Source organism: Nipponia nippon, unplaced genomic scaffold, assembly GCF_047370975.1.
Source record: "Nipponia nippon isolate SJK-2023a ecotype South Korea unplaced genomic scaffold, ASM4737097v1 scaffold_5, whole genome shotgun sequence".
NCBI classification, from domain to species: Eukaryota; Metazoa; Chordata; class Aves; order Pelecaniformes; family Threskiornithidae; genus Nipponia; species Nipponia nippon.
In genome coordinates, this window is record NW_028262369.1 from 48,366,377 (window position 1) to 48,385,026 (window position 18,650).

General features: G+C 41.6%; 1 protein-coding gene across 9 annotated transcripts in view; it reads right to left on the minus strand.

Annotated features, from left to right (window-relative positions):
- Positions 1-18,650, minus strand: part of MTA1 (metastasis associated 1) — a 92,101-nt gene that overhangs the window by 65,709 nt on the left and 7,742 nt on the right. For 8 of the 9 annotated variants that reach the window (XR_015698709.1, XM_087731348.1, XM_087731349.1 and 5 more), the window contains exons 2-3: positions 5,063-5,130; positions 2,552-2,645 (exon numbers count right to left, since the gene is read on the minus strand). Coding sequence is in view for 7 of the 9 variants with exons in the window: in XM_087731348.1 (XP_087587474.1) it covers positions 2,552-2,645; positions 5,063-5,130 (162 nt within the window). In the remaining 2 variants the exon portion in view is untranslated. Of the gene's footprint in view, positions 1-2,551; positions 2,646-2,929; positions 3,120-5,062; positions 5,131-18,650 lie in introns of those variants that run through there. The other variant, XM_087731353.1, reaches the window with a different exon arrangement.

Genomic DNA, 18,650 nt, shown 5'->3' on the forward strand with positions numbered 1-18,650 from the left:
TAATTTCATTATATCATGCAGGATGTAGGGTTTTTTTTCCACAGTAAAGAACTAACAGCTTAATTTTCCCCTCTTCTCGCTCCTTAAGAAGAACGGAAGCCACACAACAGCACATCTATCTAAATAAATGGAAGTAATGTAGTAGCAATTTTATTCTGCACCAGGAAGAAACATAGTGGAAAAAATGTTAGTTACTAATGAAATTTACACTACGAGACAGCCTCAGTTGTCTCTGGTGGCTCTTTCAATAGGATTGTGCTATAGAATTATCCTGTCTTTCAAATACATATTCATATAAACAATTAATTATTTGTTTGCACTAAACAAAAAATCTTAAATTTCTTATCACAAAAAGAAATCAGCCTTTGCAGGTTCAAAGAGCATTTATATGGGTTCAAATATTTTTAATTTTCAGCCTCAGACATGCGTTTCTTTGAATCATTCCCACCTGCTTCCTTTACTAAATCTAGTGAAGTAAGACAGAGATGAAAGAATCAATAGTCATGCTGTTTATGGTGAAGCTCCTATTAAGCTTCACTATTCTCAGATAAAAGGAGTACTGCTGCACTGAAGAGATATCAAAAAAGCTTTGCCTGCTACCACAATTCTGCAACACAGCCAAATCTCATCTCAGTGCCACATGACTTTTTTTCCAAGGTATGGTTGCAATGGAGGGACTTATTTGGCCTTGAATCTACAACAGAAAATATTCAAATTTATCAATAAGGGGCTAGTTTTGCTGCCTGTTTTCCCCAACAGCACCACAGCACTGAAAACACAGCAAGACATTATATTCATTGTTAAAACTGAGTATCTGATTTAATCAATCCCCATGCAGTACAACTACGTAGATCTGTATTACATATACATCACAGTCTATTCATATATACAGCAAGACACCCATTAAAAGACAATGATGCTTGGCAGCTAAATCATAATTTTGACATGCCCAGGTCGGATTCCTTCTTTTTCATTTATGTATGTGCCTACAGGAAAGCCTTGAACTACAAGAATTGATATGGCTGTCCATGCCTTTTGCTAAATTTTAAGCAATCCGAACAGCTACATCTCACATACTCCACTGTTTAGAAGTAAAAACAGTGTAGTAACTCCACCTGCTTACTCCTCTTCTCCCTTTCAACATGTCTGTTTTGGTAACTGTCTGTTTTGTTAGTACTGTGTCCATCACTTCGCAAGGATGGGATGAGAGGGATGCTGAACTGGCAGAGGAAGGTGTAATGAACCTAAACCTAATCCGCACTGGCAACTAGAATGGAATCAAACAGGCTGGAAGCACCCTAGATAAAGTACCCAATGACATGTAATATGCTGCGCTATTTCTCCCCTGGCCTTGAGAGCCAGCTAGTGCACCATGCTCACCCCCCTTCTGCATTTAGAATGCACAGATCTACAGCAGCTTCTCAGCTATTTTGTGTGCCTTTTTTTTTTTTAATGATCCGATTTTTTTTTTGCAATATCTTGCCTTCCAGACTGATTGATATAGGCAAACATCTAATCTATACTGACACATAACTATTTTTTGTATAAATACAAATACAATAATACATTTTAGAATTTTTAGAACTTTTCTATAATTGAAAGAGAATTTTAACATTGAATTCTTGTTTAGAAACAAGCTTCCATCTCTACTCAGCTAGGTATCTCACATGCCTCCGACCTCCTTGGCAGAGGAGTACATGCCAACGTAAATTAACACAACATTCTGTAAAATAATAAAAATTTTAAAATTAGTTATGCAACGCATACATGCAAAGGGGGACGAAGTAAGGTAGCATGAACAACCCCCTAAATTTTATGACAGTTTAGCTTCATGTTTATGTTTTTTTTAAATCAGAAAGTACGGTACTTAAAAAAAGAAGTTATAGTTTTCAACTCTCCTCTCAGCCTAGATTTTTTTTTTCCCCCTAACAAAAGGACTTGAAATATTCAAAATAGCAATAGGATGTCCTAAACTGCAGTGCTTTTAAGATGTATTTACTGAGCATGTTCAGGCAAAAGCTATGTCACTACGAAAAATATTACTAATATTGATATGTAAAGAAAATTCCTGTTAGCCAAGTTTCAAGCTGGCCATGTTTCAAGTCGGTTTCCTATGATCAGACTATTTGATTTACTCATAAAGAAAGTTTGAGGGTTTTTTTTAATCTGCTAACCAAACCAAGTCATTCATGACAAGTAATATGAGACAGGGAGAATACTTTCACTCATCCCCAAAATTAAGAAATTCGCTTCTATGAAGCAAGTAAGATGCCTTTATTCAGCCCTAACTGAAAACTTCTGCCCTGTCCCTACCATGATAACCAAATCCTACATCAAATGAAGTTTTAAAAGGTTTAAAGGGATTTGGGGGTGGGGGGGGTGGGGGGGGTGGGGAGAGAAGTCAGCCAACCAAGTAATGCAATTTGCTAAAGACAAGTACAGGAAAAGGACATTTAAAAATAATAATCTTTATACATGTAACAGTAATATCATAGCTCTATCCAAGCTCGGCAATTTTGCGTAGAAGCAATTTGAACACAAAGAAGCTTACTTGCATGTTTGTCTGCCAATACAATAAGTGTACTTGATATGTCTCTTCTTCTGTAGAAACATACCACCTTTGCTTCCACATTTCCATTGGCAGTCTGAAACAGGAAGGGAAAAAAAAAAAACAAACAAACCACAAATCAAGAACTGAACTGTACGCACCCAACTAGAAAACTTCATAAATAATTTGGAATTTTGCACCAAGAGCTACATAGCATCACCTTTAAGCACCAGCTGCACACACGTTATCTAACACACAAGCTCCAGCGTGATCCATTCCAGGGTAGGGAAACAGAGTTTGGCCCTTCCCTCCTAATTGTTTCTGCGGGATCACCATTTTCAGCAGTTACAGATGTTTCAAGGGGTTAGACAAAACACTTACCTGCAGTTACAACATATTAACAAGCCACTTCGCTACTTTTCAGGTGACGCCTACATTTCGTAGGAATCCAAAAGCATCTTTAAAATCCTAATAAAAGTAACTGTGAAATATAACAACAGAATTCAGGTTTAGGCTGTTCTCCAAACTCTGTAGGACAGTAGGAAAGCAAGAAAGAACCCAGCCATTATTACTTTCACAAAAGAAATCATGTAAAATTTTCTTTCTCTGACAGCACTGGTGAGCTAAACAATGACTAACACAAAAAAATCATTCCAAAAGGAGAACCAAGGAACCTGCACCAGGCCATACACTCTACACCAGTGACAACATACAAAAAAGTCTGAATTTTTTGAAAGGTTTGGGATTTTTTTCTTAAGACTCTTAAAATGAGGTAGGTGATAAATCTCTCGTAAGATGGCATCTGCCAAATTGTGAAACTGGCTTTATGCAAACTCCAGGGGAAAACACACCTACTGGTTTGTAACAGCCCCAGCCAATCTACTCTCTCTAAAATAAATCAACAAGCAATGAAAGCGTAACTGAAAAGAGTTGTATCCTACTACTGAAGAGTCCTTGTAACCATAATGATGGCACGCAGTTTAAGAAACTAGAAGACTAAGATACAAATTCCCCTCCGGGAAGTCTGCAAAAAAGGTAGCAGACCCACAATCTGTCCACAAGGAAACAAAATAAAAACTGATCTATGTGCTTGTTACTAAGATATGAATGACGGAAAGGTTTAATCTTTTATAATACCAGTTTTCCTAACACAAAGAAGAAAAATCAGACAATACGTACATGCACAAATACTTCCCCTTGCAGCCTACCAGTTTTTGGTACAGAGCCTGCAGAATTTCTATCCTTTTTTGTTAAGTAATTCAGAACTTTCAAATTTTGAGGAACTAAAATAGAAAGGCAGGAGCCATCTTGTTAAAACACAGAGAGCTACAATGTAGAATTATCTATTTCATTCAATTGCCCAGGCTTCATTTGCACGCAGTGAAAAAAAGGCAACACAAGATATATGATTCATTTCAACCTGAAAGACCCATTTCAAAGAGTAGGTCAGAGAAATGACAGCTCAAGCAAGAGTTAAAATGAGAGATCCAGGCTGAAAGTTCTTTTTTCAAAGGCGGGGGAAGAATGAAGAGGGAAAAGAAGAGGGGAAAACAACACTTTCCTTGAAAGTGATCAACAGATCTGCACCCTGTAACTGATGGAATACAGCTATCGATACCTCATGGCTATGGACCCACTGGGAATAGTTTAGGGACTCACCCTTATTTCCTTAATGGAAGAGACAAAGTATTTCTGCAAAAGACCTCCACTAAAAAGAAGGGGTTACAAGGATGTCCTAGCCTTCAGATTCTTTATTTGTCATTATATTGGTAAATTTTCTCTTTGAAGTAACTGTTTTAGAAAGACATGTTTTTCCATCGCTGAAGAAAGAGACCTAATTTTAGTCAGTTAATTTAAATTCAAATCCAAAGCAGCAATGTTACATTCCTTCTGTATGGGCTGCAAGGGAGATGCTGCTGTTAAACCTGAGAAAGTGACATGCTTAGGACACAGCTAAGGGCTTCAGAATAGTCTTCCCTCCTTAACTAGGTAAAATTTCAACATCGAGGATTTCAGCTGGCTTCCCACATACAAGCTATGGTGCTACCCTTTTAGATCCAGGGAAATCTGGCAGATGAAATAATACACTGGCCCAAAGGACAACCAGCAAAGACAAAGTCTGAGGAAGCAGATAATAGCGCCAAAACTTCCTGTTGAGCAAGAGGCTCCCCCAAGAAAGATCAGATTACAAAGATCTCCATCCTCTAGGCGAACTGCTCTACTACCTTCATACCCCATGATCCCGGCACGGAACTGAAAAACTGCAGAAATCCCCTGCCCTACAGGTGGGCATAATCGCCTTGAGAAGGACCTACCCTTGACGCTCTGTCCTTTCATACCAAAGGAGAACAATCTTGCTGGTCTCAAAGAATTCCAGAAAATTATCAGAACAAAAGTATTTTTAAGCTTCTAATTACCAGAGAACTGCTAAAGAATGTTTTGATTTTAATCAAATCAAACACATCATAAATTCAATTAACTTCCAAGACTTGATGGAAAAAAAAAACTGTTTACCTTATTGAGCTCTTCTATTCTTCGTATCAAATATGGGTTACTTGAAGAATTTTCGAAGTAGACATAATCTGACAAAAAGGAAAAAAAGACTTTAAAAGATGAACTGCTAAAAATCGAATCAACACTCCACGTGTATACCTGTTAAAGACACCATACCACATTCATTTCTTGGCACAAGCAGTGTTTCAAATGTTCCTACTAAACCCAGGATTTTAAGCGAGGAAATACAAAATCCATGTCAGTATAAGGAACATGTATTAGTGCAATCTGAAGGCCATAAACTCACTTTGTTTAAAAAAAAAAAAAAAAAAAAGAAAAAAGAAAAAAGAAAAAAATTGAGCTCTACTGTCAGCCTGGAAAGCAAAGCACACGATCTTCCTTCTCTCTCAGATCAGATTATTTCCACTTTGGTCACACTGTTTTCTTTACTTGTTTCCTCTTCTTTCTCATCAAAATCCAGCCACTTCTCACCAGCAATATGTGATCTTTCCTCTTCCCCTCCAGCTCACCTTCAACATATTGTCCATTTACTTAGAATACAAATAGTTTCATTCTTTCTTTCTCTCTTATCTTTTCCTCTACTTCCTGATCCTTTACACCTATATTATCCTAGAACAAGCTCAACAAAACTCCATATAGTAAGCCAAACAGGTCGGTAATGCTCATATTTCCAAGCAGGATAAACATCTTAAGTTACAGGAAGAAAATGAGGTCTTTACCGAAGGTAGTGCCTTCAAAAAAAAGCAGAGAAGCATCAGGGAGCGCCATATGAATAATTTGGTATTACTGAGCTCCAAGCTTAAGCACTCCTTTTTACAGGTAAGGAAAGAGAAGCTCAAGAGTCTTGAATGGACTTGGCCTTTATCTCCCAACACTCCAGAAGGCAAACCTTAAGCCTTAAGCGAGGCTGAATTCACCTCCCCACCGCAGCCACCCACCCTCCGGTGCTGACCTTGCATGCAGATGCAACAACAATTCCTTTCAACACTAGGTGCTAAATTTAAGACGATTTCCCTCCAGATTTCCCAGCTCATTTGTGTTTGGAGCAAAACACCCATAGCCCCTGGGCACGACTCAGGCAGTCTGCAGTGAACACATTAGCATGACGCTCCACCACTGAATGGGTGTTTAGTGGTGCTAGCCTTTTGTAAATAGGGACAACGACTGAAGCTGTTAGCCTCTGTCTCCCCGAAATGCTCGTTGAAAGGGCAGTCAGTATCAGAGATGCTGTTACCTCCTCCCCAGCCCAGAGGAAGGAAGACATCCCCCAGGGCCTCTGCTCCTCAAAAGCTGCACCACGATTCCCCTCTTATCTCCAGGGTGGCCAGGGAGACACCAGAGCATTCACCCATCACGTCCTACAGCAGCCCTTCCAAATCCCCATGTAACACTAGTCAAGCTTACAGCTCACCTCATCCTCAGGCCTGGAGTTAACAGAGGAAGCTGCTTGCTGCCTGAGACAGGAGGGCACAGCAGCGAGCTGGGCAAACGACCCAGCAGGACCCGCAGCCCTCACTAACTGCGAACAGCTCGTGTGCCCTCATGTCCCTTCAACAGGGCTGAGCTGCCCGAGGAGAGCGGTCACAAGCCAAGAATCCCAGGAGTTACAATCCCAAGAGCGGAAATTTCCCAAAGGTCTTGTCTTTCCAAAAAAATGTGTCGCATGCCAAAGAGTTGCAAAGACACCTTGACAATGAAGTCTCAACACAGTCTTGGTTGAAGTGATGAGGCTGCAATGCCGATACTCAAACAGTGCGCATCTTGGGTTGCCTAACCATACGTAGTGTAACCAGGGCTAATAAAGCATAGAAATACTACGCCAAATTTTTATATTTTTGTGCATTCTGTGCTCCAGACTGATCATCAGCTATCTTCACGCACACTAACACACATCTGAGTGACTCCAAAACTTTCTTCCTGCCTGCAAGAGTCAGTTCCTCTTAAATGTCACTTCCCTGCAGGCTTTAGACTGAAGAACGATCTCATCTAAGGAATTCAGACTGGACATCTGGTTTGTAGAAAAACAAAAGTTCCCAGAAATGGTTAAAACACCCAAGTAACCAGATCCTAAATTTCCACTCCCAAGCACCCGCTCTGTACAGCACACCAAATGGGAAACAACAGGCTCAACGTTACTATGACCAACTCTACCAGAAGTCACAAAACCAAACAGATATTTGGCAGCTTCAGCAATAACAACTGCTGACTGAAATAATGACAGGTGTCAAGCAATTACAGAGCAGCAGAGTAAAGAGAAATCTTTTATCCCACAGCAGAACCACCCATGCCCTACAAAGGTGCTGCAGTGGAGGATGTGGAAGCTTCGAGGTGCTCCAAGCTCACCAGCCACCTCTCACCTCAAGGCTCCATCATCCGGAGGTTCTTTCCCTCCACCCCTCTCATTACTGCCAAGACAACCAGCTACCTTTCATTTCAGGTACTCTGGCTGAGGTCAATGCAAAAATCTTACATTTGTGAACACTGTCACTGAAAATTAAAAGTGAAAACTAAAGGAAATGTCAATCTCTGTCTTCAAAATATAAACTTGCCTTTAATTCCATAGGTTTCAGGTGACCGTTACAAGTCTTCATAGTTCACATAATTTTTCTAACAGCTTTTTTGTGTGCCCATATGTGCATCTGTTCTCACAGACACGTTTTCTACTTCAAGTGAACATTAACTCAATTTTTCATGTAACTACAGTTTATTGATTGTAAAGTCTGGCATGGATTTAAAGAACGTTTATCACAGATGAATGCTTTATCAAAGAACCGCTCACAGTGACATCCAACAGTTTTGAATAATAAAACCCCCAAAAACATTGTTTTGCTCAGCAGCAGGCACATCCCCCAAACCCACACTCCGTGATCAGTAACTGCAAATGAACCTCACACAAAACGGCCAACTGCACACCGCTGGCAGAAAGGCAGAACCAAAGCTGGCCCACGGGACGCTTCAAGAGCTGACACATGACACAGTGCAGAGGTGTATACTTAGACCAGTGCCTGATGACTTCATCACGTCACAACTGCACAGCCCAGTACATCTCATCCATGTTTTAGACTAATCCCACAACTATGTTAAGCATTTCACCAGTAGCTATGCAACTAATGGAGACCTATTTCCCATTACTCAAATTACCTGGAAAAGGGTTTCTTCCTCTCTGCAAGTAATGCAGAGTACACTGCAAATCACATAAAACAGAATGTGAGCAGATCAGAGGGGAGTAATCTGCATTGTTCATAGAGATTTTAAATACTGTAACTAAAATTAAAATGCTATCCTGCACAGAGAAATGCTCGAGTTGCTGTTCCACACGTACAACGGAAATTTTAAGTGCAACAAACTACCCTCCAAACCGATGCTTTAGCAGGTGAGAGCACTCCTCTAATTCTTCCATAAACAACAAAACCAGTGAAGGCTGGTTTCCTACACAGCAGGTTTAAAGGAGGTACAGCACCATGCCCCATTGACCCCTACGCTCCAAAACACCTCCTTGCCCCCTGAGCAGCACTTCCCCTTCATCTCCAGCTTCCTCCCATGCCGTGGAAGTGCATCCTTCTCATGCTGCCTACCCAACTAATACTACTCCCAGTTTGCTCTCAGGACAGTAGCTACAACTGCACACGCGCATACACACATGTCCGATGACAGAAACCCTCTACAGGCCCCCAGCAATCCAGTTGTCAATGGGAGACATCCTGTACGTGCACAGCTGCCAGCCTCTGTGCCCTGGGCTGAAAGTGAGGATGGGGAAAGAGATAAAATTAACAAACCTCTAAACAACAGGAAGATAAGCATCTCAGCTCCTACCCCAGAACAGGAAGGAAAGAGTACGCTAAAACAAAAAATAAAGTCTAGGGAACACAAAAGTAGAGCCTGATAGCCTCAAACACAACAGGCTGTCCATCCTTGCTGATTTGTTGGCTTTCCTACTTACAGGACTGAAGGACTAGCCTATCCACTCTGCACCCCAAAAGCACAGCACGTCTCCTTACCAACGGCAACCGCCATAAACACACGAAGCTCACCCCTTACCACCCAACCGCCAGAACGAAGGTTGGAGACTCAATCCCATACCTTCACAACAGCTTGCAGCTTAAACTCACAACGCCTGAATTAATCAGCCATGCATGCACATCACGATCATAATTAACAGCATCACTCATGGACATTAGGGAATTCCCTATGACCAGGCTAAAGCAATGACTGAGGAGTGTGGCAATACCACAACACAGTAAGGACCATCAAGCACATCACCACCTTCTGACACAAACTCAAGATTTGTTTCTTCCTCTTGCCTGCACTGTTACACAGCAGAAGAACCCACATAAGTGAATCTACCAAAAAAGCCTTTCTATCTTATAACTTTTTTTTTTCTGAACCTGAGAATATACACAACTTACTAGAAAGCAATGGTATATGACACAGGTAGTGAACTGCTATAACACAGAGACAAACATACTTGCAACAGTACAGCAGCTAAAACTAGAATGGCAGCCTACAGACCACAGAAGATGGAAATTTTCCACAAAGGCAGTTAAATAATTGTTCTCAATTAGCAATAAACATAACAGACTTTCTTTTTGCTCTCATATACTTTTAAGACATTATTGCAAAATAGCTTCCCCCTCTGCCCTCTTCATGTCAGCTGTTGATTAAGTCTACATCAGCCCATGGAAAAGAAAATCAAGAGGGGGTACCGCAAAAGAAAGAAAACCTTAGGGGCTTTTAGGTGATCAAGTTGCAAAAATGCCCAAAAGTATTTTTATCCTTCCCAACTTACATTTGCCTTTCAAGCTACAAGCGCCTTCTGAGGGCTGACCTCGCTGAATACTCCCTACCTTACCTCCAGAAAGCCTTACACACTGCATACTGCATTAGCCTACAGATGTACTCAGGACACCAGGGAGGCCGAAGCCTTCCTCTTCCCACGCTCACTACCGCTGTTGGGTACAACGTGCGTTTCCAGACATGGGATAAAGAAGTAACTGCACAGTTGCAAATATTTCTCCTGCCCAATCCACAACGCTGCTGCCCTGAATTAAAGATGAGCATCGAGAGACTGCATAAACTTATGATGACCTGCTTACTTTAGGACTTATCTTACGGGAAATATATGCCTCCTCATACTCTGGATTTCCAGTTCAATTTTGGGCCAGTTTCTTTCAGCAAGCTCCAGTTTTCAAATTATTCGGCAGCTTGGTCCCGAAACTGTGAATCACTTTACATTTTGGATAATACAATCCCTCCTGGTCCACATTCTCATGGAAGAGGAGGCTGGAGAGGCTAACCCTGCTTTCAGCCTACAAGTCAAGCAATCTCACCTGGCAGCGCCCACGTCCCATTGCCTTTTGGCTGTTCAAAAAACAGCATCACTCTCAGCAGCTGTCACCTGATGAAATGTTTAGTTACAGGACAGATAGAGTTTCAACAGAGAAAGCCTTACCAGCACAATATTTTCATTACCAGAAATGCAAAACTGAAACAGTTGTTTCTGTCGCTAAAAGAATTATGAGGTCCAATACACCTGGCAGTATACATGAATCAGGTATTTACAATTAATGTCTTTCACGGATCGACAAAGCTAGTAAAGAGATACTGTCAGCACAAGTTCAATTCATATTTATTGGACAGTAGTATTCGTGGCTACTGCATGCAAAGGATGCTTGCTGCCTTGTCCTCAGCTTGCTGCACTATGGGCAACACCACTACTACCGCTCAGCTCCTTAATAAAGGAGTGGAAATGGAGCAACAACCCAAGCACACAAGGCATCTAAAATACTTATAGTCATTTAGTGAGGGACATGGCAAAAGCAAGCACCATCTCCTGCGGAAATCTCCACTCCATACTATTAACAGCAAACCATCACTAAATTTAGTAAGGATAGGTTGAGGTACCCCAGTTAAATCAAGCTAACTTTGCTCTTCTGAGCAAAGCGACCAAGTCAAAAGGCTCATGAGGATAGAGATCAAAATACATAACCCTTGACTGAAATCTTTAACCGAGATACACATCTCAAAAGGGACCATGCTCGTGAGAATACACTGCTCACACCACATGCTCCTGAGACTAGCTGCCCAGTCTCAATAAAAAGGCTTAGCCACAACAAAACAGGGAAAAATTACCTAAGCGTCAAGTTTTCACTGCTAAAGCAGAAAGCCTGTTTTTCACCAACGGACCAAGATTAACACACCACTGCACCACTTCCTTAAGCCCAAAGCCTGCAGTAAACTTCCTAGATGTAAATTAGCAACGACAGCTCAACTCTGTGCATGCACGTCCATCCAGAACAGTGACTACCCTGTTTCTAAACACGCAGTGAGCAGTCCCAAGTCCGGTAAAAACAGACAAGGCTTCCTTCAGCAAGGAAGGCTGCCATCCTCAAGAGCTACCGGTCACAGGACCCAGCAGGCTCTGGCAGTCAGTCAAATGTTTCAGGTCACCATCAGGTCTACAGACGTCGCAAACTCCGCTCAAAGGAGGGTGGGATGGCTCCACGCACAAGCAAAGCAATACACAGCCAAATTCTCCTGATGTACTCGCAGCTTCTCAGACTGGAGCCAGAAAACACTCTTAAAGGAACTGTTGCAGCCCTACCCTTCCCTTTATGATTTCCTACTTCGGCCTGGCAGTTAATAGTCTTCACTTGGGCGATTCTACAGCGTGACTCCTCTGCTAGCTCCCATAGCTTTCCAGGTCCAGTAGATGTTGAGAGTTGGCCTACGCAGGGAGTTGTATAAGCACGCTCCCTCCAAAATAGCAGTTATGTCTAGTTAATTACACACTGAAATTATATGTACAGAAAAATCTTAATTTACAATACTGTTTTGTAATTATGTAAAATGTTTGTTTCTCCTATGAGACCAGCCCTTGCAATGGAAAGTTGCTTTTACCCTCCTGGAGGGTGTGCAGACAGTGTAACAAGGGTGCCTGTACAATCCTGAGCCTATAGGGATGTACTGGGACAACAACATCCTAGATATTAGAAAACAAATACATCATCATAACACCCATGTGCCAAGCACTTTAGTGGTAAGCAAGCATACAGCCTCTCCAGATTCTATCAGCTCATATAATATACTGTAAGACAAAAAAAAAAAAAAAAAAAGATTTATAGATGTAGATATACAAGGATATGCAGTATGTTCAGCCCAACTTCCCCTTTCCACCCCTTCTCCAAGAAAAACAACATGACTTGAAAGAACCCTGGAGCTGTAAAGTGAAGAGTCCGGATACATGCAAGGAAAGGACAACTCAGTTTCATTTAATAAACTAAAGCCTCTATAACGACAATCAAATTCCAAGCATGCATCTACACACATACGCAGGCAGAAGCGCCGCTCAAGACTGCTTTGTACTAAAGGAAGCTCAGCATCACGTATTCAAAACGCATGGCAGAAGTCCATGTTCTCAGTTTCATACCAGCTTCTACTCTTATTTTCAATAATAAAACATAGAACAAGATGCCATTCCAGCCCCCAGCACTGAGAAGGAAAAAAAAAGTGGCAAATTCATAAATACACAAGTGAGAAACCCATGTACTTTTTGCCAAGTCCCCATGAAACACCCACCTGTACGAAAATGGGTAGAAGCTGATAATCAGTGCAAACAGCAATACCTTATTTTGACACACTTTAATATCAAACTTTACCTCAGAGTCAGCACGCTTGTAACAAACAGGTAGTTGATTTTCTTGAGTTTGTTAATTCATCTCTTTTTCTAATGGCTAAACTCTTATTTCTAAAGGTGGGTTGCTCTGGAGAATGTGATCGAAGCCATGAACAGAAAGAAACAGGAATAGGCTTTTATCTCCTCACCTTTAAAATGCCCAAATTGCAAAATGCTCAAGAAACAAGGGTTATCTACACATGCATATGGTAAAGAAAACGTTCACATTATGTTTTCTTCCAAATGTGTAGAACTTGTATCTAGAAAAGGACAGCCAAAATAACTTGGCTGTTGAGATGAAACCTACATATCAGTTTTTCTGTCTTGCATCCAAAAATCCAGGTTCAATATTCCCCAAACCGTAACCCTAAAGTAGAAGTAATTCATAGTAAGGTCCATGTAATAGGACTACTGATTATGCACAGACCTATACAAAAGCTGACACAAACTTTAATCAGTGCAAGCTCTCCTCATGTAGTAAGAGGTGCTAAAAAAAAAAAAAAAAAAAACAACCAAAAAAACCCCCAAACCAAACCAACAAATAAACCCAGAACCAAACCTCTGAAGGACCTGTAATGGTTACAAACAAAAACTCAAATATCTACCACACAGAATTCTAGCTAAGAAATATTCTCTACCTTTTTGGAGCAAAAAACCCATATAAGTTAATGACATGCAACTTGCTTGGACAAACTGACAGTTGCTTGATCCAGTTTAAACTCTGAAACATTAAGGGATTTGGAACTTCCCAAAGGTCTTCTGTTCTTTGTTTTATATCACGTCAGAGGGGGGAAGAAAAATTCCTGTCCATCATTTTTTTGCCTGATTCTTAGTGAAACAAGGTTTATGCAACTCCATTATCCATGAATTAGTTCTTCCCTATTAACTCCTGAACCCTTTGTTTGATTTAAAACATTTCACAGAGGGACAGAAGTCTCAAAGATAATTAAGTTCTGATCACTGTTCCCTATCTTAAAAACACAGATATTTAAACTACAAGAGTAAGTGAGAAAGGTAAGACAGACAGTTGAGAGATATGAAATGGTTCCCGTTTCAGAAACAATTAATAGACTAGGTTTTAAAGCAAATCACTGGAGATTCCGCAGTGTTTGGGGGAATTATCAAAAGTGCTCGCTTTCTTACACACCTCCCAACACCTCTATTGTCAGTGCTGTTCAAGGCAGGTCCTGGGCTCGATTAACTTCTGATCCGATTCATTATGACCAAGTGTGTTCCCAAACGTCTGCCCTCTCTGCCAGGGAAGAAAGCAGGTATTCTGCCTAGCAGCAACAATCTAGAGACTCAAGATCTCAGCTCTGGACGAGGCACAGAGTCCATACATACGGTACCTTTCCCAGTAAAAGTGCAAAATTACAAAGGAGTGGGAGCAGAAGAAGGAGAAGAACCACCTCACTAAAGAAAGAACACGACTTTTAGATAAAGTCAACATCCTTATTTCTGTTCCTTACAGCACTGTTGTCTGTTTTCAGTTGCAGAAGATCTGTGGAAAAAACCAAAGGACAGGAATCTGCTGCTACTCGTGAAGAAGTAGTTATGGGTGTCAGCTGTACTTCATGGGTCACTCTTCTTAGACAATCATAGAATCAATGAGGTTGGAAAAGACCCTTAAGATCATCAAGTCCAACCGTTAACCTATCACTACCACGTCCACCATTAAACCATGTCCTCGAGCACCACGTCTACCCATTCTTTAAATACCTCCAAGGATGGGGACTCAACCACCTCCCTGGGCAGCCTGTTCCAGTGCCTGACTACCCTTTCAGGGAAGAAGTTTCTCCTAATATCCAATCTAAACTTCCCCTGGCACAACTTGAGGCCATTTCTTCTCGTCCTATCACTTGTTACTTGGGAGAAGAGACTGACCCCCACCTCCCTACAACCTCCTTTCAGGTAGTTGTAGAGATTGATAAGGTCTCCCCTCAGCCTCCTTTTCTCCAGGCTAAACAACCCCAGCTCCCTCAGCCACTCCTCATAAGACTTGTGCTCCAGGCCCTTCTCCAGCTTTGTTGCCCTTCTCTGGACGCGCTTCAGCACCTCAATGTCCTTCTTGTAGTGAGGGGCCCAAAACTGAACACAGTACTCGAGGTGAGGCCTCACCAGTACCGAGTACAGGGGCACTATCACCTCCCTGGTTCTGCTGGCCACGCTATTCCTGATGCAAGCCAGGAAGGTAAGAACTATGCCACGCTGAAGTAACTGCTACAAGGGATGCCAGCTTAAAGGTAAGGTAGGGAGAGACTGTGTACAAACAAGACTTCAAAAGAGAATCTGTGAGAATCGTGGAAATAAAATTAAGCTTCCAAAGTACTACCCTGAGGATAAAGAAGCAATTCTGCTGCTAGAAATCAATTATATGGCAGTACAAGGAAACCCATTTCAATTAATCCACTCCCAATATCCCAGCTGTAACTGAGGCACATTTGCATGTGGCGCTGACCCTTTAGGTTCAGTAAGTCAGCTCCCCCCAGCTTCCTCCAGGACAAGCATACAGTAAATATTCCGGGAGAACAACTTTTTTATTCTCTGCTTTACATGAGATAGCCAAGCATGATCTGAAGTCCTCTGGCCACAAAGCCTGGTCTGTATTACCTCTTCTGCCACTTCAGTTCCCAAGGATGTAGCTATACAAACATCTTCTGCAGTAGCAAAGTTGTGAGCCTATGTAATTTCAGCTGCGCCAGTACAACCCTTTGTGGAGCAATACCATGAACCAGCTCATGGAAATAGTCCAGGCTTAAAATAAGAAAAATCCTTCCCCAAAGGTGGGTTGTAAGGGAAGACTAGGATGGTCTAATTTACATAAGAGCCAGAGAAACACTTGAGCAGATGGAGAAACTAGTAAGAAGAGAACTCCTTAAATCATGGGGGAGTGTTGGGGGGGGGGGGACAGGAGACAGGACAACACATGGGAGAGGAGTAGCCTCAAACTGCACCCTAACATTCATCTTCTCTAGCAGCCAAGGGAACAGCCTGTTCCCTTGCAATTCTCATTGCTAAGGACAGATAAGGAAAACTTTATTTTCCAAAAGAGATTTAGGCAGCACAGAAGACGACAAGAAATCAGCTTCATGTTCCCTGAAAGTATCTCAAGAGTTGCAAAACAAGAACCTCTGAAGTACTCAGACACCAAGTTTGGTATCACTCTCAAGAAACAAAACAACAATACCAAAAAGTTGTGGTTTTTTGTTTGGGTTTGTTTGTTTAAGAGCAATATTCCACTTCAGTTAGTCAAGGTGAATTAATTGCTTAGGCCGTGGTATGACAGTATAAAGTCCAGGAGCTGGGGTTTCAGTGCCAGATCAAAAACATCATGGCTTCACAATGTAAAACACAGACGAACCATAAACTCCTGCCATAGTTTTACAGATGTTTCTTCAAACAAGTGTGCCAGTGAAGCTGATTCATCCCCCGCCCTCTCACACCACCCCCTCAAGTTATGACAGCTTCTCCTTGGATGGGAGGAGGCAGAGACGCACGTGGTAAACCTGATTAGGAACCCACCCGGGTCAAAAAAAAATTGTCTCCCAACCAAACCAATTCCCCAACCTGCTTCGCTGTATAGGCAGGCCGAGCTGCCTAAGCCCAGCTGAGGAAGCAACGTGAGGACAGTAACAAGTGTCTGCGAGCAGGCGCTGCTTAAATCGACACTGCTACCAAAAGAAACATCCACAGAAACTGTCTCACTTGGCTGGCTCAAATTTGCTCAGATGTTGACAACTTAACTCTGTAAGGACAAGCTCTGTGCTAAATCAGGAGTCATCTGCTCACACCACACTAACTTTATGCTTGGTCAAGTATCGTCTGTCCTCCTACGTCTTGCATAAAAGCATGAAGTCCCTGAATTAACCAGAGCACATCATGTGCAGTTTAACAGAAACATTACCATGGGCCACATCTGACACAGTTCACGATTGGTGATCTGGCAACGCGCAGAACCAGAGCTGTGAAATCCCAGGCGCCACGAAGACTAAACAGCTTGTGAGTAACACACATGTTAAAGATGGGAGAAGCCTAAATTTTTTCTTTCGCTTGCAAACTCACTTTAAAGCTGCCAACTAACTTCTTCACTTTCCTTCATTGATCAATGTCAAGTAAAAATTATCTCGGGAACACTCTTCCTTCCTAAAGACAATCCAGCCAAAAAGCTGGAAAAGGAGACCGCATGCATGGTTGCTTCTGGGCTGGGCTACACCACCTGAAAGCCAGTACTTCACAGGTCCTTCTCCTGAAAGTAATTCATCTGCCTCCTCACTTACTTCAGCAAGCATAAACTGAGGTTTAGTTAGGAGCGATGTATCAAAAACAAACAGATGTTTAATTCTGCACAGAGATCACGAAGAAAACCTCATTCTTCAAGACTTCAGCTTTCCCTTACAGATTAAGGGGATAACAAACGGAGGAAGCCTTCACGTTTCTCACAAGACAGAAACGCTACTCATGCTTACATCCCAGAGGCAATGGAGATATATGTAAAGGACAAGTCCCCACACTGGCAGTAAACTGATCACCCAAGATACCGATCAGGGGCTTTGCCTGAGGGGACTCCTCTGTTCAGTCAGGCCTAGGTCTCATCCAACCATCAGAGCTTATAAGTAAACACAAACGTCATTCATGGAGGTCAAGCTGAAATTTCAAGGGTATTTTGTGAAGCAAACAGGTAAATTGAAGTACGCAGGCTATTGTCTTTACAGGCTGAATTCTTTGCTGAGGTAAGAATGGTTTCCCTGGGTCTTGAGGCATCAAACAGTGTTTAATCCACTAAGAATCTTCCAAAAAAGACTGGTGTGCGAGAAGCGCAGGAGCAGCACGGAGGAGAAGACAAGGCGTTTCCTGAAGCTTCCAAAAAGAACACTGTGTTCCTTAAATTCATCTTAGGCTTTACTGTATATTTAAAGAAAATTTGTGAAATGTATGAACATAAAAAGGTTGCCAGATATATTTCAAACATAACAAAATTTAAGCTTTAATATCCAGCACCAACTCTGAGGACCTCGCAACGTGTTAACCTCCAGAAACAGCTGTATCCCATATCGTACTGGACATGAGAAACTTACCATCTGCAATGGAGAATAAATTAAATTATTCATCTAAGCACCAGGGCTCAACCCCCTTTGAACCGTGACGCAACAAAGTTCCTTTCAAAAGAAGGTTCTGTCTTTTTTAATGTGAAAAATTCCTTGATGTCTTTCCTTACTGAAATGCTTTCTTACACATTAAATAATTACAGCAGAAACTCATTAGTTCTTGTTAACAACAGACAGTCCAACAGACCAAATTTGGTTTTACAAGTAAAGAGGAGAGGAGGAATCATACCAGACTTTAAAAACCACTTTGAAGCAGGGCATCTGTATATTAGATCTACGGCAGTGAGCTCCAAGATACTAAAGAGCTAGAACCGTAATATCTTACAAGAGCACCTTTCTCGGCAGTTCCAGTTATCTAAACCTCACGGGAAACTCAGGCAAAGCAGTTGAAGAGCTTGGTCAGTTACCTGCTTGGGGATTTAAGAAAATAACGATCTTGCCAAGCAGTAAGACACAGTGTAAAAAACCCTTACTTGGTGCAGAAGTAACACTGATTTAACGGATTACTTGCTGCCAGAAGATGTGCACAAATATGAGGAGGCGACCTCCAACAGTTCATACCCGTGCTTTCAAGCGACCCCAAACTGCTCAGGAGTAGTTTATAAATCAAAGTACAAACAATAACAGCAACCACCTTAATCTCTCCCCAGTAGGAGGAGATTAAGTACTCTTTATTTATTTAAAGTTAGAATGTTCAAACGTCAAAAGTTGCCTGCAAAACAACAACTAGATGCAAGTCAAAGGAAAATCTCTTACATTCACCCAAAATCTCATTAGTTAAACTAAAGGAAATGCTTAAAGAGTTTAAATG